The 25,853-nt window shown below is 43.9% G+C and overlaps 1 protein-coding gene across 1 annotated transcript in view; it reads left to right on the top strand.

Moving 5' to 3' along the window:
• Positions 1-25,853, top strand: part of MYO10 (myosin X) — a 270,607-nt gene that overhangs the window by 47,564 nt on the left and 197,190 nt on the right. Inside the window, exon 2 of the mRNA XM_055112175.3 lies at positions 11,058-11,156. Coding sequence (XP_054968150.1) covers positions 11,058-11,156 — 99 coding nt within the window. The remainder of the gene's footprint in view (positions 1-11,057; positions 11,157-25,853) is intronic.

Below are 25,853 nucleotides of genomic sequence, written 5' to 3'. Positions count from 1 at the left end.
GCTGGAGTGCAGTAGCATGATCAGAGCTCACTGTATCCTCGAACATCTGGGCTCCAGGGATCCTCCTGCCTTAGCCTCCCAATTATGGGAGTATGTCTGGCTATTTTTTTCTTTTTTCTTTTGAGATGGAGTCTCGCTCTTGTTGCTCAGGCTGGAGTGTAGTGGTGCATTTTCGGCTCACCACAACCTCTCCCTCCTGGGTTCAAGGAGTTCTCCTGCCTCAGCCTCCTGAGTAGCTGGGATTACAGGCATGCACCACCACACCCAGCTAATTTTGTATTTTTAGTAGAGATGGGGTTTCTCCACGTTTGTCAGGCTGGTCTTGAATAATTTTTTAATTAAAAAAAATGTTGTAGAGACGAGGTCTCACCATCTTGCCCAGGGTGGTCTTGAACTCTGAGGCTCAAGTCATCCTCGCACCTTGGACTCCCAAAGTGTTGAGATTACAGGTGTGAGTCACTGTGCCCAGCCTAGAGCTAGAACTATTTTACATGCTGTCCACTCTTTCCTAGTGCCTGGTATATGATTGGGGAGGGGGTGTTAGGAGATATTTGGTGGAAGGATGGACTTGAGGAAGTATGAGGGATGGAAGGATGGGTGAGTGGGTGGAACGATTTACAGATGGATGAATTATTTTAGGCATGTTGGCTGATTCTTTAGGTCCACTTTCTAATAAACATATACGTGTTGGCTACATAATGATGGTTAACTAATAGATGGAATAATTTGACTTTTATTTGTTGTATCGTCACATTCCTACAATGTTTGAGGTACTCTCAGCAATTTGGAGATGTCTCATTTCTTTTAGCGTTAAAAATTGTTTCTGGGACTATTTCTGGTCACTGTAGTTTAAAAGATTAACTGAAAAGGTGTTGTAAGCAATTGTGAGGAAGGTGGGGGAAATCAGATTATAAAACTCAGGACTGAGGCCAGACATGGTGGCTCACGTCTGTAATCCCAGCACTTTGGGAGGCTGAGGCGGGTGGATCACCTGAGGTCAGGTGTTTGATACCAGCCTGGCCAACATGGTGAAACCCAGTCTCTACTAAAAATACAAAAATTAGCCCAGTGTGGTGGTGCGCACCTGTAGCCCCAGCTACTTGAGAGGCTGAGGTAGGAGAATCACTTGAACCCAGAAGGCAGAGATCGCAGTGAGCCGAGATCATGCCACTGCACTCCAGCCTGGGCGGCGGAGCTAGACTCCATCTAAAAATAATAATAATAATAAAACTCAGGACTCAATCAGTTGGCAAGTTGGAACCCATAACTATGGGAATAAACTCTTTACAGAATCACACATTTATAATTGAGGCATCCTGCCATTTAGCATAGTTCATTTTGGTTTTGATTTTGATTGGAAGTGTGGGATGGCAGTGAATCTTTGTATCTTTTCCTTTGGAACATTGACCAAAGATTAGTGTATTGTTGGTGATACCTTTTACCACTTTCTTTTCTTCTTTTCCTCCCTTTCCACCTCTTACTATCGTAAACTTTTCATATTATCCTCTGGATGAAAGCTGCTATTCCTAGTGGTGACAGAGTTTGACACTGTGGGCAGGATAAGGGGAAGGAACGTGGGTGCTATTCGATCCTTCCCATCCGGTGCACTAGAGAGCTGGGAAGGACCAAAAACATGCGACAAATTGGTCTGTGAACTTTATGGTAATGAGCACAGGCAGGCCTCAGTTTACAACCCTACTGTGTTTTTTTTTAGGTGTGTTTATTAGTATTTGGAACACTGTGGTCTTCAGTGGCAATAGTGTTTTTTTGTTTTTGTTTTGTTTTTTTTTTTTGGAGATGGAGTCTCGCTCTGTCACCCATGCTGGAGTGCAGTGGCAGGATCTTGGCTCACTGGAACCTCTGTCTCCCTGGTTCAAGGGATTCTCATGCTTCAGACTCCCAAGTAACTGAGATTACAAGCCCGTGCGACCACATCCGGCTAATTTTGGTATTTTTAGTAGAGACGGGGTTTCACCATGTTGACCAGGATGGTGTCAAACTCCTGATCTCAAGTGATCCGCCTTCCTCAGCCTCCCAGAGTGCTGGGATTACAGTCGGGGGCCACTGTGCCCAGCCGCAGTAGTGTTACAAATGATCTTTTAGCCCATAGGCAAGCTTGAGAAATGATGATGACGATGATGATGTAGCTGAAAGCTATAAATAGCTGAAATATATTCCTTCAAAAAATGTAGAGCATTTCAGCAATAGGCCAGTCTGGGGAGTTACCCAACACTTCTGGCAGCGTCTTTGAGAAGAAATTGTGTCGGAATTCTGAAGCACAATGTCAGGAACACATTTTCCCCTGGGATTAGCTCTCTGATGGGCACGGGACAGTTGTTCTTGCGGTTGCCTATATAGAGAACAAACGTCTATAATTGTTCTCCAACCCAAAGAAAAATATTACAAACTCGGGACTCTCAAACCACACATTTCCAACTTTATCAACTGTGTGCTCACCAAGTTTCTCTCTTGAGACTCACTTTATTACTTTTCCTTCCTCTGTAGTTGGTCAGGGTGGAGCTTTGACTTGCCATCTCCTTCAGCTCCGCATCCTTTGACCTGAGCCTAAAAACCGCCTGTGTTCCTTTCAGGGCCTACATGGCCGTGGCTGAACTGAAGCTTTCCTCTGTAGAATTGGATGCAGTTCTTCAGAAATGATTGCCAGCTTCGGGTTTAAAACCCTGTAGTCTCAAGACAAGGAATTGAGTCAGAGGGACTCATTTAGCTGTCGTGGGTGCCCTACTCTGTTTGAGTACTCTATGGCAAGGACCTATGAAGGCCACTGACTGCTATGGGGGATGCCTGGGTGTCCAGGGATGCTTTGGAGACTGGCTGCTATCACTTCAGGTCCCCTGCTGAGGGTGGCTGTCTCTGCAGGGGAGAAGTCTTAGATTTCACCTTCCCCTTCATTTCTGAATCTTAGGGTTGTGCCCCAGCTCACAGTGCTCCCTCATCCTTGTGGCTTGCGTTAGCGCTGCGTTTGTCATACTCATTTTATACCTGTGATGATGCTGCCACCCCCCCACCCCCGCCCTTTTTTTTTGTTGTTGTTGTTGAGACAGAGTCTTGCCCTGTTGCGACAGGGTCTTGCCCTGTTGCCTGGGCTGGAGTGCAGTGGTGTGATCTTGGCTCACTGCAACCTCTGTCCTCTGGGTTCAAGTGATTCTCCTGCCCAGCCTCCCAAGTAGCTGGGATTACAGGCACCCACCACTGCGCCCAGCTAATTTTTTGCATTTTTAGTAGAGACGGAATTTCATCATGTTGGCCAGGCTGGTCTTGAACTCCTGACCTCAGGTGATCCACCTGCCTTGGCCTCCCAAAGTGCAGGGATTACAGGCATGAGCCACTGTGCCCGGCCGATGAGCACCTTGCTTTGCTCCTCTCTCCATTCTTATCTGCACGTGGCTAAGTTTTCTGACAAGCTTTGCATTGGGGTTTGCAAGCATTTGGGAGTTGAGATAGCATCTGAGGTTAAAGAGCACAGTGGACAGGCCGTGTCTGCATGGTTCCAATAATCTGCATTAAAAGTCGGCTCTCCCTTAAAAAAAAAAAAAAGCAGAGTGGACAGAGAGGAGGAAAAGAAGAGTGTTCTTCTAGCACCACTGCCCACCTATTGGCCTCTGCTCCTCTTTTCCTTATGTTTGTCAAAGGGTTTGAATTAGACTGCAGAGGCTACTTTCTCTATTCTGTGTGTACCCGGTTTTAATGATACCAGAAATTAGGTCTGCCCCAGCTATACTTTATCTGAACTGACCTCCATTCTTGGGATTTTTGAAATTCATGGGATTTAGACAACAGAGTCTGCTTTCAATTAACTAGGTCACTGACAGTGAATGGTTTTGTAAACACCTTCAATTTGACCATGGCTCTAGAACACTGTATTACTCTGGAATAGTGATTCTCAACTAGAATGAACCTGCAGTCCCCAACAAAGAATCATCTAGTCCACAATGTCAATAGCACCGAGGTGGAGAAACTTGTATTACAACTTCATGTTATTAAATCCACGTGTCCTTTGATGTGTCTTTGAGTAATAAGAATCAGAAAAAAAAAAAAGCATCTGGTAAGTTGGAAAGATAACTCCTACTTCCAACAGAAGGAAAAAAAAAAAAAAAGACTAAAACAGGAGAAAAAGTGCTGCTTAAGTCCTTGGTGCTCACAACCTGTTTCTGCAGTTCATCAAGAACCAATATCCCCACTCCCTAGGCCCTACATTAGAGATCTCCTAAACCAGGTGACTTCTTCACTGAGTCATTGCAGGCAAAAAGAGGAAAATTTTCTTTTGGCTGTTGAATTTACTGCAGATTTAAATAGCCATATTAATTTATCTGATGCATTTCAAAGTTATTTGACCTCTGTGTCTTTTTATTTTTTATTTTTATTTTTTGGAGACAGAGTCTCCCAGGCTGGAGTGAGGTGGTGCAATCATGGCTCACAGTACCCTTTACTTCCCAGCCTCAAGTGATCCTCCCACCTCAGCCTCCCAAGTAGCTGAGACCACAGGCATGCACCACCACGCCTGGCTTATTTTTTGCATTTTTAAAATAAGAGACAGGGTCTCTCCAGGATGCCCAGGCTGGTCTCAAACTTTTGGGCTCTGGTAATCCGCCTGCCTCGGTCTCCCAGAGTGCTGGGATTACAGGCATGAGGCACTGTGCCAGCCCTCTGCATCTTTAAAAAGGAAAAAGCAGATCACATTTCAAGAGCAAATTTTGAGTTTGTCATGTAGGTGGCCAGAGAATCCTGAACTGAGGTACTTAACACAGGTGAGAGAAACAGCTGTGGGAGATGAGCAGGCACAGTGCCCTGTTCCGGGGCTGAGAGTAAGTTGTATGTTTGGCTAAAGAATGTTCTCTTTTTTGTGAACCTGTAATTAGAACATGCCGTACAGAATGGTATTTAAAGTCCACTGTCATCTGTTTTTAGGATTGTTTCTCTAACTTATTTTTAAACTTATTTTTTCAATCAGAGTTCAGGAAAGAAAATCATTTTTGAAATCAGAAGAGAAATGTGATAGTTTTTAAAAGGGCAACAAGAGGTTACAATTTGTGATGGTGATACTATCCTCTTTATCTTAAAGCAGAGGTCAGCAACTTCGTGTGTCAATATTTTAGGCCTTGTGCAGCAGCTTCACTTTGCCATTGGAGTGGGAAGGAGTCATAGATAATAGGCGATGAATGGGCCAGATGGGGAGGTATCACCAAGCAGGAGGCAGTTGGCCAGGGTTTTATGATTTTCTTCCAGGGAAGGGGATAATTGTCCACAAGGACACCATGGTACAATCCATCACAACCTCATCCTTAGATTAGCTTGGGCAAGTCTCCTGTGTGGTCTCTTAGCCCCTCTAGTCTATGTTAATGGAGAGCAGAGACTTAATGAATTCAACATGGCCCTTGAATTTCATCATTGTGGGGTTGTGGTTGTTTTGATATGTTTCTCAACACCTCTGTTGCTCAGTTACAGAAACGTGATTGGGCTTTCCTACTGTGGAATGGTTAAGAATGTTCATGTGCATTTGAGAAATACGTAGGCTGGGAAGACAATTTTTAAAAAATGATGGCCGGGTGCGGTGGCTCACACCTGTAATCCCAGCACTTTGGGAGGCCGAGGCGGGTGGATCACAAGGTCAGGAGATCAAGACCATCCTGGCTAACACGGTGAAACCTCGTCTCTACTAAAAATACAAAAAATTAGCCAGGCGTGGTGGTGGGCACCTGTAGTCCCAGCTACTCAGGAGGCTGAGGCAGGAGAATGGTGTGAACCTGGGAGGCAGCGCTTGCAGTGAGCCGAGATTGCACTACTGCATTCCAGCCTGGGTGACAGAGTGAGACTCCGTCTCAAAAGAAAAGAAAAAGAAAAATGATTTGATATTATTGAGTTATAATTCCTTAGAGAGAAATTCACCCATTATAGGTGCCCAGTAGAATGATTTTCAGCACATGTATACAATTGTGCAGCCATCACCACAGGGCAGTTTTAGGACAGATTTCCACCTTTTTCACTCAGTCACTGTCCCTCCCGCACCCAGCTCTGGGTAGCCATTCATCTATTGTCTGTGTCTATGGATTTGCCTTTTCCAGAAACTTCATATAAACGGAACCACACAATATGTAGCCTTTTGTATCTGGCTTCTTTCACTTACCATGATGTCTATGGTCCATCTTTGTTGGTGAATGTATCAGTGATTCTTTTTTTTTTTAATTTAAATAACTGAGGAGTCTCGTTGTATGGATTTATTCTGAGTATCTCTATACCAGTTACTAGACCTTTGAATTGTTTCCAGTATTTTGCTGGTAAGAATGTTGCTGCTATGAATATTTGCACACAAGACATAAAAAAAATTTTTTTTGAGTAGACAACTATCTGGGAGTTAAATTGTTGGGACATATATGATAAGATTATGTTTAGCTTTTTAAGAAATTGCCAAACCATTTTCCAAAGCAGATGTACCATTTTACATTCTCAGTTTCTCTACATCCTCACCAACATTTGATAAAGTCAGCCCCTTTTATTATATCCAGGAAATCATTGTTGGCAGTAGAAAATGGAACCTCTGTGAACCTTACGTTTGAAGAAAGGGACGGTATTGCCTCTCTGTCTTATAGGATTGCTTTAAAGTTCAAAGGGGGATAGGAATTTATGTGCAAGTGCTTTATATTGCAGAAACATTTCTGGTGATTATGTACAGAAAAATTTTTAGCCATTATATTAGCACTCACATATTTGTCTCAGAAATTAAGATGCAAACTTGTCCACGTTTTAATAAAATGTGTATGTTATGATCAAACTTGTTCCACCTGCTTATAAAGGCAATTTTTAATCAAATTGTGAGCCTTTTCCATATGCTAGGTTGCCTATATAATGTATTAAATTATCAGCCTTATTTAACAATGACTGAATGTAGTAGTTTGCATACGGTGGGCAAATTTTTCTTTCCCACTCCAACTTAGATGGTCTGGTAAATGTCTGCCTATGACTTCGTTTTCAAATGCCTGTGGGTGGCCTCTTTCGGACCTGGGCACATGTGTTCTAATAGAGTGGAAGTAGAAAGATTGGGGTCTCAGAGAAAGCACCAGGAACAATCTATGTAAAAAATACCTATTTCAGCAGTTTAACTTTGCAATTCCGATTCTATGAAAATTGCCAGTTAATACTTTTTCAAAGAACAAAGGGGGTGTTTTGAATGCATTTCCCTTCCCACCTGTGGAAGACAGCTGTTTGTGATAGACCTAGGAAAACTGGCCAGTGGGCTGTGGATTTGAAATCTGGGCTGGATTTTGTAAAAGTTGCTTATCAGCAGTTCTTCACACCTGTTGGAAAAGACCTTTGGACTACAGGAGCTGAACTGTGTATTTGATCATAAAGCACTGTGTCAACAAAGGGCTTTGTAGTACTTTCAAATGAAAGGGTAAAGAGACCCACAGTGAGATGCTAAGTCAAAGAAACTGCACGCTGGAGTGAAAAAATATGTTCTGGATGGCCCGTGGAAGCCAAAAGGGTACATATTAATCCTGCTGACAGTTTATATTAATTTGATAATGTTGCATAATCTCAATTTCATTCTTACTAAATAGACAATTTTGATTGGGAAACAGGTGTGTGAAATCCTTTTTAATGAAAACAATATTAGTGATGGTCACAACACACAGAAAGCTTTGGACTAGGGGTTCTGGGTTGGAGCTACACTGGGAGTTATTGTTTCCTGATTTTAACCTAATGAGTAAAAGTTCTTGCCTTATATCACTTTGAACATTTTCATTGCTGCGAGCATGGGCGTGTGTGTGTGTTGGGAGGTGTATATTTAAAAGCTTTCAAATATTGCAGTCCCTGACATGTGAATTAAAGAGAGGCTGAAAAAAGTCATCAGGCACTTGAAATCTTTTTCTAGAATGTTACAAATAATGCGGCTTGGGTATGGAGTGATATTTGAGAGACCAGCGTCTTAGCAGATGCCTGAAGTCAGTGTTCTTTTTGGAAGCAGCTGTTTGCTAATAAAGAAATCAGGACTGACAGGCAGTTGTTAAGTCTCATTCTTCATGTGTGTTATCAGTGTCTCAGCCTGAAGCAAGAGTAGGGGGTGAGGGACTTGTTTGCAAATAGGTACTGGCCCCTGTTGGTGCTGTGTGTTCTTTAAATAGGCAGGCCTCAGGATTTATATAGGAGCACTTAATATTCATTTTTGATGCTATTTTCCATCTTTATAGCAGAGGATTTAAACTCCTGTTTGGAGCATCTTTGAAGAACTATGAATGGAGTAAACAACTTAAAATCTCCATAGTATGTACCAGGGAAATGAGTGCCTATGGGGAGGGCCTCTTATAGATAAGGTCACAATAGGGGATACTAGGAGAGTCGTAGAACTCTCGGGGGAACTCTGTGAGTTGGTCAGTGGGGAAAGGAGTCTGTTCCACCTCAATATTGGGATCTCCAGCCACTGTGATTTTAGAAATGCTTGTAGAACCTCCTTCTGGGGATTCCAGTTGGCCCGCCCCAAATTCATTCATCAAACAAAGAGTGACTTAACTATGGATCCCGAGTAACAGTTAACATTTGAGGTCCTGGCTTGTGGATTTTATTTACTTATTTATTTATTTTTTGAGATAGAGTTTACTCTGTCACCCAGGCTGGAGCGTAGTGGCACGATCTCAATTCAGTGTAACCTCTGCCTCCTGGTTTCAAGCAATTTTCCTGCCTCAGCCTCCTGAGAAGCTGGGATTACAGGCATGCGCCACCATGTCTGGCTAAGTTTTGTACTTTTTTGGTAGACACGGGGTTTTACCATGTTGGCCAGGCTGGTCTCAAACTCCTGACCTCAAATGATCTACCCATCTCGGCCTTCCAAAGTGCTGGGATTACAGGCGTGAGCCACCACGTCTGGCCTCTGGCTCGTGGATTTTAAACAGTGTTATCATGGGCACTGAGGGAATGGAGTAACCTTTACGTCAGATTTTGTGTCGTCTTAAATGTTCCTTCCTAGGAAGATGAGAGAGAACAAATAGTTACGTGTGATAACAGGCCATTTAAGGTGACTCTGTGTTGTTAGATTTTAATTGCTGGCTGATTTATGAGTGCATTTGATTTATTTATGAATTATTTTCAGGAGACAAGTGGAGTCAGTGTGATGTGTGGGAAGAGCATGGGGTTAGGAATTTGGAGAGACCTGCCTAGGTCACTAGCTGTGTGGCACTGGGCAAAGTCTTAAGCTCCAAGCTGCAATTTCCTCTTGGAATTGAGAGGATTCCTAGTTTACAGAAGGTTAGTATTCAATATAATGTCATTGAGACTTCTTAGCACATGACCGTGATATATCTGGGGCACTCCTTTACTGGAGGTGACTATGTTTGCTATTGATTGGCACCATTTAAAGTAGCATAAAATGAGGAGTTTACTGGTGTGTCATTTATCCCCTGCCAACTCTATGTTTAAAGAGCGGTACTAGCTCCTTGAACTGGAAGTGGAACATACCATAACCAGCATATTTCAAATATTTAACAAAACAGAAATAAATGAAATGAGGTAGAAAATTCTAGAAAAGGAGTTGTTCAGTTAAAGTGCTATTTTAGGAAGGGAGGGAGGGAGAAAAAAATCAAGTGCTATGTCAAGTGATAGTTTTGTTCTATTTCCACTTGAATACATTGATTCATAAGGATGTGCTTGGTGTCATTTTTGTTGGAATTGAAATTGTTGAGCAGAGTAGAAAAAGTTTAATGAGATACTGAAGCTCAGTGTTGCATTCATATGGGTAAACGTCATAAAGGTAATTGTTTTTTTTTTTTTAATTTCAGTAGTTTTGGGGGGACAGGTGGCGTTTAATTACATGGATATGTTATTCAGTGGTGATTTCTGAGATTCTGGTGCACCCATCACCCGAACAGTGTCCACTGTACCTGTTGTGTAGTCTTATCCTTCGCCACCCTCCCACCCTTCTCCCTGAGTCCCCAAAGTCCATCATGTCATTCTTACGCCTTTGCATCCTCATAGCTTAGCTCCCACTTGTAAGAGAGAACGTATGTTGTTTGGTTTTCCATTCCTGAGTGACTTCACTAGAATCATGGTCTCCAGCTCCATCCACGTTGTTGTGAATGCCATTATTTCATTCCTTTTTATGGCTGAGTAGTATTCATGAAGGTAATTCTTTGAATGACCAGTGAACACCCAGTAATTCCTCCAAACTTTATCAGTTGTGTTTGAAAAAGTTTCATGTGATTAAATCAAAGGAAGATGAACTTGAGCCTTAAAAAAGCTCAATATGATATTTCATTTGTCCAGTGGGGAAATAAATAAGTGGAAATGAGACCAATGCCAAAAAACGTGCCCAAGATTTAAAACGTGGGATCTGGAAGTTGTCATCTTTTAAGATACAATCCTGAACTTTGAAGTTCATTAGGTGTCTCATTTAATCCTAACAAAATTTGTGCTGGTGGACTGAGTTCTGATAAATATTAGAAACTTCAGTTCCTCTTTTGGAGAGTCCAGTTTACACATGGATTTTGGTATAAGTAGGAGTCAAGAGAGTGGTCTAATGTCCTCCAAGTGGGCAAGTGTACCGGACTTTGACCTAAGAGAATGGGAACCATTAGTTTCTGAAGAGTTCTCAAAGAGGGTGAAGGCTTGTTGAGACCTAGTTAAACTTTTGGTTTCTGGAGCCCAACTGCCTGTCATGCACTGGCTCAGTCTTTGTGATGCTGGGCAAGTTAGTTTACCTCTAGGCCTCTGGTTCTCCATCTGTAAAATGGGAATGGTCATAGTGCCTGCTTCATCATCTCAAATGACGTAATCCACCTAAGTCAGTTGCATGGTGAGAACACAGGGGCTAGCTACTATTTTCTTAGTCCCTCTTTGCCTTCTATGTCTGATGGGACTCTCAGTCACACTTGTGGATAGTAAAGCCTGTGGATGATGCTTTGCAAAGATTTGTTCTTTGCTTGAGAAAGACATTTACTTTTCAAAAAGATTTTTTTTAAAAGGAATATAGGAGTTAACGGTAATTTCGACAGTACAGTTTCACCACAAAATGCAATCAAAACTTAGTTCAATCTTGTTTGTTTTGTTTACAGGGAACACGGGTCTGGCTGAGAGAACATGGCCAGCATTTTCCAAGTACTGTAAATTCCTGTGCAGAAGGCATCGTCGTCTTCCGGACAGACTATGGTCAGGTGAGAACAAGTCCCTGCAGCTTCCCAACATCCATGGTCTGCTTTGTAGCTATTCTTGCCCAGGGCATGTGTGCTTGGCCCCCCTACACATACACACGCTTGACATTTTTTTCCTAAGTGATAATTCAAAATCCCAGTGGGAATGTAGAATGTACACCGTGTGTGTAATAGATACAATACAGTTCTCTCAAATGGAACACAGCAAATATTCCAACTAGTGTGGGGACAGAAGGGCATGGCACTGGCCTGGTTTCCCTCCTGGGTATCTTTTCTGCCTTCTTTCATCTTTTTCAGCAATCAGAAGTAGAGGATGCAAGTAATTTGAGCAAAAGTTCAAGTATATGATATTTGCTGAGTGATTAACTTGTTACTTTCTCTTAAAATTCTTAAACTTGCGTAGTGTCTTAGTCATTTTGGGCTGCCATGACAGAATACCATAGACTGAGTGATTTATGAAGAGCAAATATCGATGTGTCACAGTTCTGGAGCCTGGAGAGTCCAAGGCCATCAAGATGCTGGCAGTTGTGTGTCTTGTGAGGCCTCTGCTCAGTGGTTCACAGCCAGCCAGCTTCTTGCTGGGCCTCACATCGTAAAAGGGGGAGTTCTCTTGGGCCTCTTTTATAAGGGCACTAATCCCATTCATGAAGGCTGCACCTTCATGACCAAGTCACCTGCCAAAGACCCTAACACCACTGCATGGGAGATTAGGAATTCAACATATTAATTTGGGGGGAGAATGCAAACATTCAGTTCAGGCTGGGCACAGTGGCTCACGCCTGTAATCCCAGCACTTTGGGAGGCCGAGTCGGACAGATCACTTGAGGTCATTAGTTCAAGACCAGCCTGGCCAACATGGTGAAACCCCGTCTCTACTAAAAATACAAAAATTAACCAGCTGTGGTGGCAGGCACCTGTAATCCCAGCTAATTGGGGGGCTGAGGCAGAAGAATTGCTTCAACCTGCGAGGCGGAGGTTGCAGTGAGCCGAGATTGCACCACTGCACTCAGGTCTGGGTGACAGAGCAAGACTCCTTCTCAGAAAACAAACCATTCAGTTAATCACAAATAGTGTTGAAAATACTAGGATCCCACTGAGAATTTAGGGTAATGTTGTCCTGATCACTGTAAGAAGAAGACTGACTAAATCACTGAAGCTGAGCCTATTTATCTACCTTGTTAAGCAACTGAAGAAGTTTCTCCTGTTTATAGGAGCGCCACTGTTCCTGATTTTGTTTCTTTAGCGTAAAATGAATGAAAAGTCCTGTCACTAAAATTAAATATGTAAATCCAAAAACTGGTTTGCTTGGTTATATTCTGATGATTATAAGAGAAAACTGGCATCTCCATTTTACTAAGGAAACTAATTTAATGTTATAAATTGGCCTCTATCTCAGAGGTACATATTAAAATTTAAGACTTAAGGAAATAAAAGATAGTCAAATGCAAGGATCTAAAACACATAGTTTATGTTTTTATTTTTATTTATTTTTTTATTTTCTGAGATGGATTCTTGCTCTGTTGCCCAGCCTGGAGTGCAGTGGTACCATCTTGGTTCACTGCAACCTTCGCCTCCTGGGTTCAAGTGAGTCTCCTGCCTCAGCCTCCCGAGTAGCTGAGATTACAGGTGCCTGCCACCACACCCGACTAATTTTTGTATTTTTAGTAGAGATGGGGTTTCATTTCACCATGTTGGCCAGGCTGGTCTTGAACTCCTGACCTCGAGTGATCTGCCCACCTTGGCCTCCCAAAGTGAGCCACCATCCCTGGCCAAAACCACATAGTTTATGAATTGAGTTTGTAAGTTGTTGTGTTGAGAATAAAACCTTCAGGGCCAGTTTCCATAATTTGAGGCAGACGGGCTACTTGGTTATCAAAACTTCTTAGCAGGGGCGGTCTACTTGGTGGAACCATTCTTAGTTCTTGATTTGATAAGCTGTAGTTAATACTGTGTTTGTAACTCCTTCATTTCTTTTTCTTCTGAGAGTCTTGAATGGATTTTCAGTATATAGATATAACTGTGCTTTGTGGATGTAGATTTTGGGGTATGGGGAGAGAGGGGGAACAAAGAGACAGCATGTCTAATGGTCACTGACAGTGTGGACACTTCACCAACACACAGTCTAGTTCCTTCTCCATCAGAGTCTCGGGTAGTATAGTATGATCTGTAGTCTAGGGAGTAAATAAGTGAATTTTGCTCAACTTTAGGATCAGGCAGTGCTTAAATGTTTAAGTTTCCCTGTAGGATAGGACTGGCCACATTTTTCTGTCACTGTCTTCTGTCTCAGTTTCCCCAGATGAGAATTTGGTTTCTTTCAGGACCTGTACATACTTCTCAAGATGATGTGAAAAGGGAAGACAATATCTAAACAGTGTCATTCGTTTAACAAAACTGTGTTCCTGAAAGCGTTGTAAAATAGGTTTTTCATGGCACTTGATATGGTTTGGCTGTGTCCCCACCCAAATCTCAACTTGAATTGTATCTCCCAGAATTCCCATGTGTTGTGGGAGGGACCCAGGGGGAGGTAATCGAATCACGGGGGCTAGTCTTTCCCATGCTATTCTTGTGATAGCGAATAAGTCATGAGATCTGATGGGTTTATCAGGGGTTTCCGCTTTTGCTTCTTCCTCATTTGCCGCCTCCATGTAAGAAGTTCCTTTTGCCTCCCGCCATGATTCTGAGGCCTCCCAAGCCATGTGAAACTGTAAGTCCAATTAAACCTCATTTTCTTCCCAGTTGTGAAAATGGACTAATACAGTAAATTGGTACCAGGCATGGAGCCTTGCTGGAAAGATACCCGAAAATGTGGAAGCACCTTTGGAACTGGGTAACAGGCAGAGGTTGGAACAGTTTGGAGGTCTCAGAAGAAGACAGGAAAATGTGGGAAAGTTTTGAACTTCCTCAAGACCTGTTGAATAGCATTGACAGAAATACTGATAATAATATGGATGATGAAATCCAGGCTGAGATAGTCTCAGATGGAGATGAGGAGCTTGTTGGGAACTGGAGCAGAGGTGACTCTTGTTATGTTTTAGCAAAGAGACTGTTGGCATTTTGCCCCTGCCTTAGAGATTTCTGGAACTTCAAACTTGAGAGAGATGATTTAGGGTATCTGCTGGAAGAAATTTCTAAGCAGCAAAGCATTCAAGAGGTGATGTGGGGGCTGTTAAAGGCATTCAGTTTTATAAGGGAAGCGAGCATAACGGTTTGGAAATTTTGCAGCCTGACTATGTGATAGAAAAGAAACCCCCCCCCACTTTTTTTTTTTAGATGGAGTCTTGCTCTGTCACCCAGGCTGGAGTGCAGTGACGCAATCTCGGCTCACTGCAAGCTCTACTTCCCGGGTTCACACCATTCTCCTGCCTCAGCCTCCTGAGTAGCTGGGACTACAGGCGCCTGCCACCATGCCCAGCTAATTTTTTGTGTTTTTAGTAGAGATGGGGTTTCACCGTGTTAGCCAGGATGGTCTCGATCTGCTGACCTTGTGATCTGCCCACCTTGGCCTCCCAAAGTGTTGGGATTACAGGCATGAGCCACCATGCCCAGTCGAAAATCCCATTTTCTGGGGAGAAATTCAAGCTGGCTGCAGAAATTTGCATAAGTAGCAAGGAGCCTAATGTTAATCCCTAAGACCATGGGGAAAATGTCTGCAGGCCATATCAGAGACCTTCACGGCAGCCCCTCCCATCACAGTCCCAGAGGCCCAGGAGGAAAAATGGTTTAGTGGGCCAGGCCCAGGTCCCTGTGCTGTGTGCAGCCTAGGGACTTGGTGCCCTGTCTCCCAGCCGCTCCAAACTCCAGCCGTGGCTGAAAGGGGCCAATGTACAGCTCAGGCTGTGGCTTCAGAGGGTAGAATCCCCAAGCCTTGGCAGCTTCCACGTGTTGTTGAGTCTGCAGGTGCACAGAAGCATTGAGGTTTGGGAACCTCTGCCTAGATTTCAGAAGATGTGTGGAAATGCCCGAATGCCTAGGCAGAAGTTTGCTGCAGGGGTGGGGCCCTCATGGAGAACCTTTGCTAGGGCAGTGTGGAAGGGAAATGTTGGTTGGAACCCCCACACAGAGTCGCTACTGGGGTACCGCCTAGTGGAGCTGTGAGAAGAGGGCCACTGTCCTCCAGTCCACAGAATGGTAGATCCACTGACAGCTTGCACTGTGCAGCTGGAAAAGCTGCAGACACTCAACGCCAGCCCATGAAAGCAGCTGGGAGAGAGGCAGTACCCTGCAAAGCCACAGGGGTGGAGCTACCCAAGACCATGGGAACCCACTTCTTGCAGCAGTGTGACCTGGATGTGAGACCTGGAGTCAAAGGAGATAATTTTGGAGCTTTAAAATTTGCCCCACTGGATTTCAGACTTGTCTGTGCCCTGTAACCTCTTTGTTTTGGCCAATTTCTCCTATTTGGAATGGCTTTATTTACCCAATACCTGTACCCTCATTATGTCTAGGAAGTAATTAGCTTGCTTTTGAATTTACAGGCTCATAGGTGGAAGGGACTTGCCTTGTCTCAGATGAGACTTTGGACTGTGGACTTTTGGGTTAATGCTGAAATGAGTTAAGACTTTGGGGGACCATTGGGAAGGCATGATTGGTTTTGAAATGTGAGGATATGAGATTTGGAGGGGTCAGGGGTGAAATGATATGGTTTGCCTGTGTCCCTACCCAAATCTCAACTTGAATTGTATCTCCCAGAATTCCCATATGCTGTGGAAGGGACCCAGAGGGGAGGTAATTGAATCATGGGGGCCAGTCTTTCCTGTACTATTCTTGTGATAGTGAAAAAGTCTCACAAGATCTGATGAGTTTATCGGGGGTTTCTGCTTTTGCTTCCTCATTTTCTCTTGCCACCACCACGTAAGAAGTGCCTTTCGCTTCCTGCCATGATTCTGAGGAGCCATGTGGAACTGTAAGTCCAATTAAACCTCTTTTTCTTCCCAGTCTTGGGTATGTCTTTATCAGCAGCATGAAAACAGACTAATACAGCATTCTTTCCCTTTCTTATTGAATTATATTTTAATCCCAAAGATGTTTTCCTTTTAGTCTTTTAACTTTTTTCTTTTTTAAAAAGATTATGGTAAGAATCACATAACATTAACTTTACCATCTTAACTATTTTTAAGGGTACTAGGGTTAAGTTTATTCACATTGTTGTGTGGCAGATCTCAAGAATGTTTTCATCTTGCAGCACTGAAACTCTATGCCCACTAATCACTAATTCCCCCAGCCCTTGGTAACTGCTCTTCTTTCTGTTCCTATGACTTTGATTACTTTAAATACCTCAGTGAGTGGACTCATACAGTATATGTGTTTTTGTAGCTGGTTTATTTCACTTAGCATGATGTCCCTAAGGCTCTCAAGATACTTTTTATTCCTATCCTAACTAAGCTTTCTGACAAAGGCTCCTAGCTCAACAACTCTACCAGTCTCTGGGCCGTGTGAAGCCCTTGCCGGCTGTTGTCCATGGGCAGCTCTCAGTGAGGTGGGAGTGGAATGGGTTGGTTGGGTCAGTAGTTCTGATCATTTTCAACAGTATTTATGGGTTGTGGGTTTGGAAGGAACTGAACTATGATAATGTGTACTTAAATGTGAAAACAACGCTGAGCCTTGACCTCTAATCTTCATTTGGTCATCGAATACTTAGTTTTATGTTGTCCACTCTGTCATTCCCAAATATAACAAGTATAATTAGCTTGGTGACTCATGTAGGAATTGCAGGGTTATGAGAAAAGTGAGGCAAGATTTTTAAAATTGGATTCAGGCTTGGATCAAGAACTGTCAGTGGCCCAAAGACTCTAGTTTGTTTTTCTACTGACCTACATAGTCTTCCCCTCTTTACGTTACAAGTTCACTGTGGAACATGCAGGAATCGTCGCCAAGCATTAGGAGAAGTTCTTTAACTGGTTCTGGTGCCTAGGACAGGAACACTGCACTTAACTGGTCAGGGATAGATTTTTTTTTTTTTTTCGAGACAGGATTTCGCTCAGTTACCCAGTCTTGAATGCAGTGGCATGACCATGGCTCACTGCAGCCTCCACTTCCTGGGCTCAAGTGATCCTCCCACCTCAGCTTCCCTAGTAGCTGGGACCACAGGCACATGCCACCACTCCTGACTCATTTTTTGTAGAGATGGGGTTTTGCCATGTTGTTCAGACTGGTCTCCAACTCCTGAGCTCAAGCGATCTGCCTGCCTCGGCCTCCCAAAGTGCTGGGATTACAGGCATGAGCCACTGTGCTGGGCCAGGCATAAATTCTTGAAGGAGTCAGAGTCAAAAGTTTAGAGCATGGTCTTGTCCTTGATCAAGCCTGTCCTTGGTTACTTTAAAGGAAATTGGTTAATTTTGACCCAGCTTGGTATGTTAAGATATTGGTATTTCTGAGAGGAGGGGAGAATTGGACATTACTGTTTAATGGGGATAGTGTTTCAGTTTTGGAAGATGAAACGTTCGGAAGATGGATGATGGTGATGGTTGCACAACACTGTAATTGTACTTCATGCCACTAGACTGTGCACTAAAACATGCTTAAGCTGAAACATTTTATGTTAGCATATATGTAAACACACACACACAGAGGAAATACCATGTTTGAGGTCAGATGGTGGGTAAATGGTAGAAATTGTCAAATGACAATTTGTCTATATCTTTAAAAACAATTCCAGAGAATTTTTTTTTTTTTTTTTTTGTGACTGAGTTTTGCTCTTGTTGTCCAGGCTGGAGTGCAGTGGCACGATCTCAGCTTACTGCATGCAGCCTCAGCCTCCTGGGTTCCAGTGATTCTCCTGCCTCAGCCTCCCGAGTAGCTGGGATTACAGGCGCATGCCACCACGCCCGGCTAATTTTGTATTTTTAGTAGAGATGGGCTTTCTCCATGTTGGTCGGGCTGGTCTCCTACTCCCAACCTCAGATGATTCACCCGCCTTGGCCACCCAAAGTGCTGGGATTACAGGTGTGAGTCACCGTGCCTGGCTGCGAAATTTTTATTTTACCCAAAGGTGACCTCTTAGAATCCACAAAGAGTTTACAAAACTATTAGTGTAATTTTCCTTTGATTTAGAGTGGTGCATGCGAATCACCTGTGGATCTTGTTAAAATGCAGATTCTGACAGGCAGGTTGGGGTGGGGCTGGAGAGCGGGCTGAATTTTTCACAAGCTCCTTGGTGATATTATGTTGCTGGACCAACCACATTGGAGTAGTAAGGATTTTGAAGATGTTCCTGAAAAATGCCTTAGGGTCATAATTACTTAAAATGAAGAGCAAGAAGCACTCAAGCCCTTCCGTATTCCACCAGTATTAGTGTTTTGGAGGAAGCAAAGATAAAGCAAAGAAGGAGGGCTTTGGGTAAAGTTAGAAGGTTTTTTCTTGCACTTCGAAGCTTTTCCTTTCCTTTTTATTCTCTGAGCCCTCCCCTCCGGTGGCCAGGAGTTGGGCTGACTGCAGCATCATAATTCTCAGGTGAATTAAAAAGCAATTTTAAAATCCTGTTTAGTGTTGGAGAAAAAGCAGAGCCATGTGTGTCTAAAATCCTAAAATGGAACCTCAGAAACACGGGGTGTCAGGAGATCACAGTGTATTGTTTCGTGTGAGATCACTAAAGGGCATACCTGCCTGCTTCCTTTCCTTTTCTTTTTTCCCCTCCCTCTCCCCCTCCCCCTCCCCTTCCCCTTCCTTTCCTTTCTCCTTCTGTTTTTATTAATTTATTATTATTATTGTTGTTTTTTGAAATGGAGTCTTGCTCTTTTGCCCCAGCTGGAGTGCAGTGGTGTAATCTCAGCTCACTGCAACCTTTGTCTCCTGCGTTCAAGCGACTCTTCTGCCTCAGCCTCCTGCGTAGCTGGGATTAGAGGCATGCGTCACCACGCCCGGCTAATTTTTGTTTTTTTAGTAGAGATGCGCTTTTGCCATGTTGGCTAGGCTGGCCTTGAACTCCTGACCTCAGGTGATCCACCTGCCTTGGCTTCCCAAAGTGCTGGGATTACAGGCGTGAACTACCACGTCCGGCCACCTTCTGTTTTTAGCGACAGGGTCTTGCTCTGTCATCTAGGCTGGGGTGCAGTGGTCCAGTCGTAGCTCATTGTAACTCCTGGGCTTGAGTGATCCTTCTGTCTCAGTCTCCTGAGTAGCTAGGACTACAGGGGTGCGCCATGCCTGAAAAATTTTTTCTGGAGATGGGGTCTTACTGTGTTGCCCAGGCTGGCCTGGAACTCCTGGCCTCAGGTGACCTGACTCAGTCTTTGAAAGCAATAGGCCCGGGCACGGTGGCGCACGCCTGTAATCCCAGCACTTAGGGAGGCTGAGGCGGGCGGACCACTAGGTCAGGAGATCGAGACCATCCTGGCTAACATGGTGAAACCCTGTCTCTACTAAAAATACAAAAAAAAAAAAAAAAAAAAATTAGCCAGGTGTGGTGGTGGGTGCCTGTAGTCCCAGCTACTCAGGAGGCTGAGGCAGGAGAATGGCGTGAACCCGGGAGGCGGAGCTTGCAGTGAGCCGTGATGGCGCCACTGCACTCCACGCTGGGCAGCAGGGCGAGACTCTGTCTGAAAACAAAAAACAAAGCAATGGGATTACAGGTGTGAGCCACTGCCCAACCCATGCTTTCTTATTTCATTCAGTCTTTAAGGAATTTTGTCTTCATTCAGCTGTTTTTTTGTTGTTTGTTTTTGCCAAGGAGATCGTTCTAATGTTAATTTAAAATTTCATTCCACTCTAAAATTTAAACTACTATAGGTTGATACTAGGAATACAGAGAACCAAAGTATTCCATTTGACTTGTAACTTATACTTGCTGTGAAGTATTTACAGATGGAAAAAGAAATGAGCAAATGACACTCTTTCACACTTTATTGAAAAATATGTAACTGTGGCCTCTGAAGGCCCCAGCACACAGGCGGGTCAGCACATATCCTGCAAGTTAGAAATCAGTTGTCTTCTTGGACCACAGGCTTTGGACAGAGTTTCAGAAAAGCAGAATTATTTTTTTTTTTTTGAGACGGAGTCTTGCTCTGTCACCCAGGCTGCAGTGCAGTGGCGCAATCTTGGCTTGCTGCAACCTCCGCCTCCCGGGTTCAAGCGATTCTCCTGCCTCAGCCTCCCGAGTGGCTGGGACTACAGGCACGTGCCACCACGCCTGGCTAATTTTATGTATTTTTAGTAGAGACGGGGTTTCACCGTGTTAGCCAGGATGGTCTTGATCTCCTGACCTTGTGATCTGCCTGCCTTGGCCTCCCAAAGTGCTGGGATTACAGGCACGAGCCACTGTGCCCAGCTGAAGAGCAGATTTTTAAAAGCACCATGGTTCTGCAGGTGATCAACTCATGTAAAAGGGTAAGAAGGAAGACAGCACTAAACGTTTGTCTTTTCTGGAACATCCAGGAGGCGCACGAGCAGTCACTGTAGCACTCTTTAGGAACATTGTAGAATTGATTACTAAGTTTTAAATTAGATTTTTCACCTTGGTGATTAGAACTATTTTGTTATCTTTTTCTGGAAAGAGTCTAATTTGATTGCTCTGAAATAGCTTAGAGTGATATCAGTTTACCTAATTGTATTTTGAGGGGTAGTTATTCAATTTACTGCAGCCCATTTCATCAAGGCGATTTACTCTGTGCAGGGATTCCGTTTGGTATTCTGTTTGAATTGTCTCTATATAGGGTCTTCCAAAATATTTACTGGTTGAGGATTTAATCATCCAAATCTGCAAGTAGACAACCTCCTTCATGTCCTTCTCTCTATTTGCAACAAGGATAACTAAGCTTGGTTGAAAAAATTCTTCTCATTTTATTAATCCACTAAAAGATCATGGGATTGCATGGGACTTTCAAGTCATTCCCACCTGCTAAGAGAGTCAGACTTCTTCAAGCCACACTGGGAGCACAGCACTAATTATTTATAATCACAGCTCCCACTTAAAGCAATTGCAGCTCCCACTTAAAGCCGTCTCTGACTTTTTGGTTTGACTCTCTGGTTTTGGTTTGTTGGAGTTAATGCCATCGGCCCAATTTTGTGAAACTTGATAAGAGGTGAGTTAATGTAGTGACTTTTCATTGCATTTTTGGTTGTTTTCACACACTTTCCACCCTGTCCAGCTGGTTTTCTTTTGCTCCCCCCCTCCTTCCCTTTGCCCCCATTGGTGTCGTTTTTATGTCCCTTGGATGCCTTGTGGATGTAGGCGACCTTTTGACCTTTTCACACCCTCCTGTTCAGTACACCATCTGCACACACTCCTCTCTCCCAGAAAAATCTTCCGCAAGCCTGTTGAATGCAGGAAAATGGTCAGTAGGGGACAGCCTGGCGGGTCTGTCCTTTGGAGCTGACCCCAGGAATTATTAGGAAGAATTGGGCAACTAGAACCCAGTGACTTCAACTTGAGGAGGACCGATCTGAGTGCTGAAGGGAAGTGGCAGATCTAGACATCTGAGCCAAGGGAAAAATCTTATCTGAGAGCCCAGGAAGGCCCACACGTTCCAGCAGCCAGGGAAGCTGCATTCCAGGCTTCTCACGCAAAGCCAGCTGCTGTGCCAAGGCAGCTGCCCGGGTGCGCAGGAGCACGGTCCCACTGCTCACTGTGAACTCTTTCCTTGTATGTGGAGCCCGAGGGAGACTGACTGAGTGGCAGCTGGCCTGCTCTCCAGGTGGGGCAGCTGGCAGGAGGGGACCACCTGGGGTCCGGGAGGGCAGCTCCAGGTTCCCGGGAAGAGCGGCTGTGGGTGGAGACCAGTAGGGAGGCAGTAAATGTGTGAGGTTGGAGGAAAAGGCAGTTGGGGGCCACATTTATAATGCAAACATAGTGTCATTAGGATCTAATGACTCTCAAAACCAAACTCAGGGACAGATAGGGTTAGATTCTTTTCAGTCAGCTGGCCTGGACATAATTCCCTTGCTTTTTTGTTATTTTTTTTTAAATGTATATTTTTATCCCCATCATAAAGTGGAGACATCTTACCCCTTTTTCTCTCAAGAGGAAAGAAACAGGAGGTCATTTGCATTACGGCTGTAGCCCCTGAGTCTTAACATGTCTCTTGTATTGCAACTGCTGCCTCCAACCCAATTAACCTCTGGGTTCCTGTGAACCATATGAAATTGCCGTTTCTGGAGGCCATAAAGGGTTAGAGATCGGCAATCACATATGGTTCAGCCTAATAGCAAGTTAATGGCCCTCCATTTTAATGTGGTATCTTTTAGCTTATCATTGATCTGTTGTTCATGGCTTAAAGATAGGATTTTTCTGGTGACTTTTCTGTCTGATGACAGTACGGCTCAACAAAATACAAATGTTTTTCCGCAGTCCAGTTGAGAGGCAAAGCGTATCCCTAAAATAGTCTGCCAGCTTTAACGCTGGTGCCGTTGCCTATGTGCATTTGCTCACAGCTGTAACATTTGTATTCCTTTTGGGGTTTTCACTTTTTCTGCTGGGTGTCTAAAGGATTTGCTATTACTAGTTTCTTCGGCAAATACCCACGTTTGAATTGAAAGGAAAATGAATAAATACACAATTTTTTTTGGACTAGAGCTTGGGTTTTCCTCTGTTGTGTGTGTGTGTGTGTGTGTGTGTGTGTGTGTGTGTTTGGGTAAATAAATATGACATAAAACCATTTAATTTTAACCATTTTAAATGTATTAGTGGCAGTAATCACATTTATAATGTCGTGCTATCACACCACTATTTCCAAAACTTTTTTATCACTCCAAACAAAAACTCCGAGCCTGTTAAGCAATAACTCCGTTTGTTATTTATTTTTTTACTATTATTATTATTATTATCGAGACGGAGTCTAACTCTGTTACCCAGGCTAGAGTGTAGTGGTGCGATCCCGGCTCACTGCAACCTCCACCTCCTGGGTTCAAGCAAGTTTCCTGTCTAAGCCTCCCGAGTAGCTGGGACTACAGACGCCTGCCACCACGCCCGGCTAATTTTTGTATTTTTAGTAGAGACGGGGTTTCACCATATTGGTCACGCTGGTCTTGAACTCCTGACCTCAGGTGATCCACCCACCTCGGCCTCCCAAAGTGCTGGGATTACAGGCATTGTAATTTATTTTTAAACTGGTTTCCTCTTGGATACCTTTTTTGTACTGTTTTACAAAATAATAGCACATTTGAAAGTATGGTTTGTATCTTTTCTTAAGAAATAGACAACGTCAAGAAAGATTTGTTGAGACTCAGCCCCAGATTCCAGGAATGGAGAATCCGATAGCCCAGCTTAGATCTGCTGAGGATGCCAGACCGCTGAGCCCTGGCCACGTGCTATGCATATCGGGGTGGGTGGGCTATCCCTGCATGCGGGTGAAGGGTCCTTCTCTGGAGGAAGGTGGGTTGCACAGCCACCCTAAAAGTAAAGGGAAAGAGGACTGTGCTAGTGATAAGTGACAGATAATTTTTTAAAATCCGATGTATAGTTTTTGGCTTCTTTTTTTTGAAACTTTAGTAGTGCTGCATCTGTTGTTCTTGGAATTCACTTCAATCAAAACAGTTGCAGCTGTAAGAAAAAGACAGCATTGAGCTGGGAAGCTCTTCAATTCTCTGTGCTTTTCCCACATTTTGCTGTTGCTCCTGGAAATACCCACCTCTGAGATGGACACTAAACACCAGCCTACAGAGTTCCTTAAAATCAGCGGTCTATACTGCAGAGATTGAACACCACTGGGACTTTCATTCTTGCTTTCAAGACCAAGGAAAATGCAACTTGTCCAGCTTAACTTGGTTTTGAGTTTAAGAATCTTTTCTGCTCTGGAAGCCACGTGGTTCTGACTCCCTAGACCTCTTCCAAGAATTTGCTTTGGCATTTTGTGGCTCAAAGATGGAAAGTCAGATGTTTCCATTAATTTTCACTCTGGGATTATAGAAAGAAAAAAAAAACTCATCTGCTTGTTTATTAGTGCACTTAGCTCCAGGATAAACATGTGCATGTTTACAAATCTGCACAGAAAGCTCATTTATTGTAATCTGGGAGACTCTCACTCAAGCAGGCCAAGCTCTTGTCCTTTCTTCTGGGAACCTGGTTCCTACAGAGATGTCTGTCTCTTCTGCCTTCCTTCAGGGATAAATGCACAAACGCAAATACGCAGGCTCTAGATGAATACACAAGGCTCTGAATACAAGGTGTGTATTCACACACCTATTCAGGCCTCCTTTCAAAGAGCCACCACCTGTATCATGTGTGTGTGTTTGTTTTTTTTTCTCTCTCTCCTCACCAAGGTCTCTTAGAATGGGGACTTGTCATCGGCACCTCGGAGCCGAGCCTGGCCCAGAGAGGCCCCTTATAATGAACACTGAATGGATGAATGAAGCTCCATTTGTAATCAGCATGAAGCCAAATAAGTCATCAGAATGCCGCATGCTTCATTAAGACTATGATCATATGGCATTTTCATAAGGAAGTTACAAGACTTAAAAGGACCACAAGTGACAAAAAAAAAAAAGCCACATAGCAGAAGAATCATGGTGGGAGTTTTGGTTTGTTTGGTTTTGGAGACAGGGTCTCACTTTGTCACCCAGGCTAGAGTGCAGTGGCACGATCTTGGCTCGCTGCAACCTCCGCCTCCCAGGCTAAAGCAATCCCCCCACCTCAGTCTGCCAAGTAGCTGGGACCACAGGTGTGTGCCACCAAGCCTGGCTAATTTTTGTATATTTTGTAGTGATGGAGTTCTGCTGTGTTGCCCAGGCTGGTCACGAACTCCTGAGCTGCAGTGATCCTCCTGTCTCGGCCTCCCAAAGTAATGGGATTACAGGCATGAGCCACTGCACCTGGCCCGGAGTTTCACTGTTGTTTCTACTCTGGTAGTGTGTAAACCACTCATAGACCCTAGGGCCAGAATGAAATGAAGAGGGTAGAAGAGAGGCTTTTTCAAGGGAATTCTTTGACTTAATAACTCTAGAAACATATTCTGTTTTCATCTCTAGGGGTGAGTGTTGAGTTTGGCTCAGAATCTTATTTTAAAGTATGGCATTGTAAACCCTGAGATTGTTGTTTGTATATTTCAACAGTCATATTGAAACCATTTACAGTGGCAAACATTATGAGCTACGTTTGTGTTATAGGAATGTGGGCTATGTGAGGTGTTGTAGACCTTAGCTTGCCAAAGGTACACAGCGTTTCTGTTCTGTTACCCACCTTGTTCCCAGCACCACTGGAAAATCCATGGGTGAGACCAGGAGGTCTCTGGGGCCTGGCCCCTTTAAGTGAATCCAGCTTATTTCTGACCCTTTTTCCTAGAACATGGCTTTTGCCTTCCCACCCCAGCCCCTTTGGACTGAACAGCTGGGCTTCTCCCCAGTGGGTGGGTGGATGGGTGGGGAGGGGGTCAGATCTGTTAGGACTATTTACTGGCCCAGCGAGGTTCTAGCCGAATGCACATGCATTAAATATTTTGCAAGGGAGAGCAAATGGCCTGTGCCCTGGGTCATGACCTTCTTTGGTTTCCTGTTCTCCTTTGGGTCCATTTGTTGATTTTCTTCTTAGTGGATCTTCCTGGACTTTGGCCTCCTTTTTCCTCCCTGCGTCTGTAGACTGCACCTCTTCTTCCCAACCCTTAGAATCTGTCTGTTTATCTGGACTCAAGCATGCCTCTGACCGGCCTATGCTTCCAGTCTTTGTTTGACTTCCAGATTCCAGACTCAGCTTCTAGGTAGCTCAGCCCCCTTAGTCCTGTGTAAGCCTGTTGTATGTCCAGATTTTTCCTATGACTGGCAAGCCTCCTGGTCTTG

This window comes from Pan paniscus, chromosome 4 (genome assembly GCF_029289425.2).
Source record: "Pan paniscus chromosome 4, NHGRI_mPanPan1-v2.0_pri, whole genome shotgun sequence".
Taxonomy (NCBI): domain Eukaryota; kingdom Metazoa; phylum Chordata; class Mammalia; order Primates; family Hominidae; genus Pan; species Pan paniscus.
The sequence above is the reverse complement of the archived record's forward strand: the minus strand, read 5'-3'. Positions and strand labels throughout refer to the sequence as shown.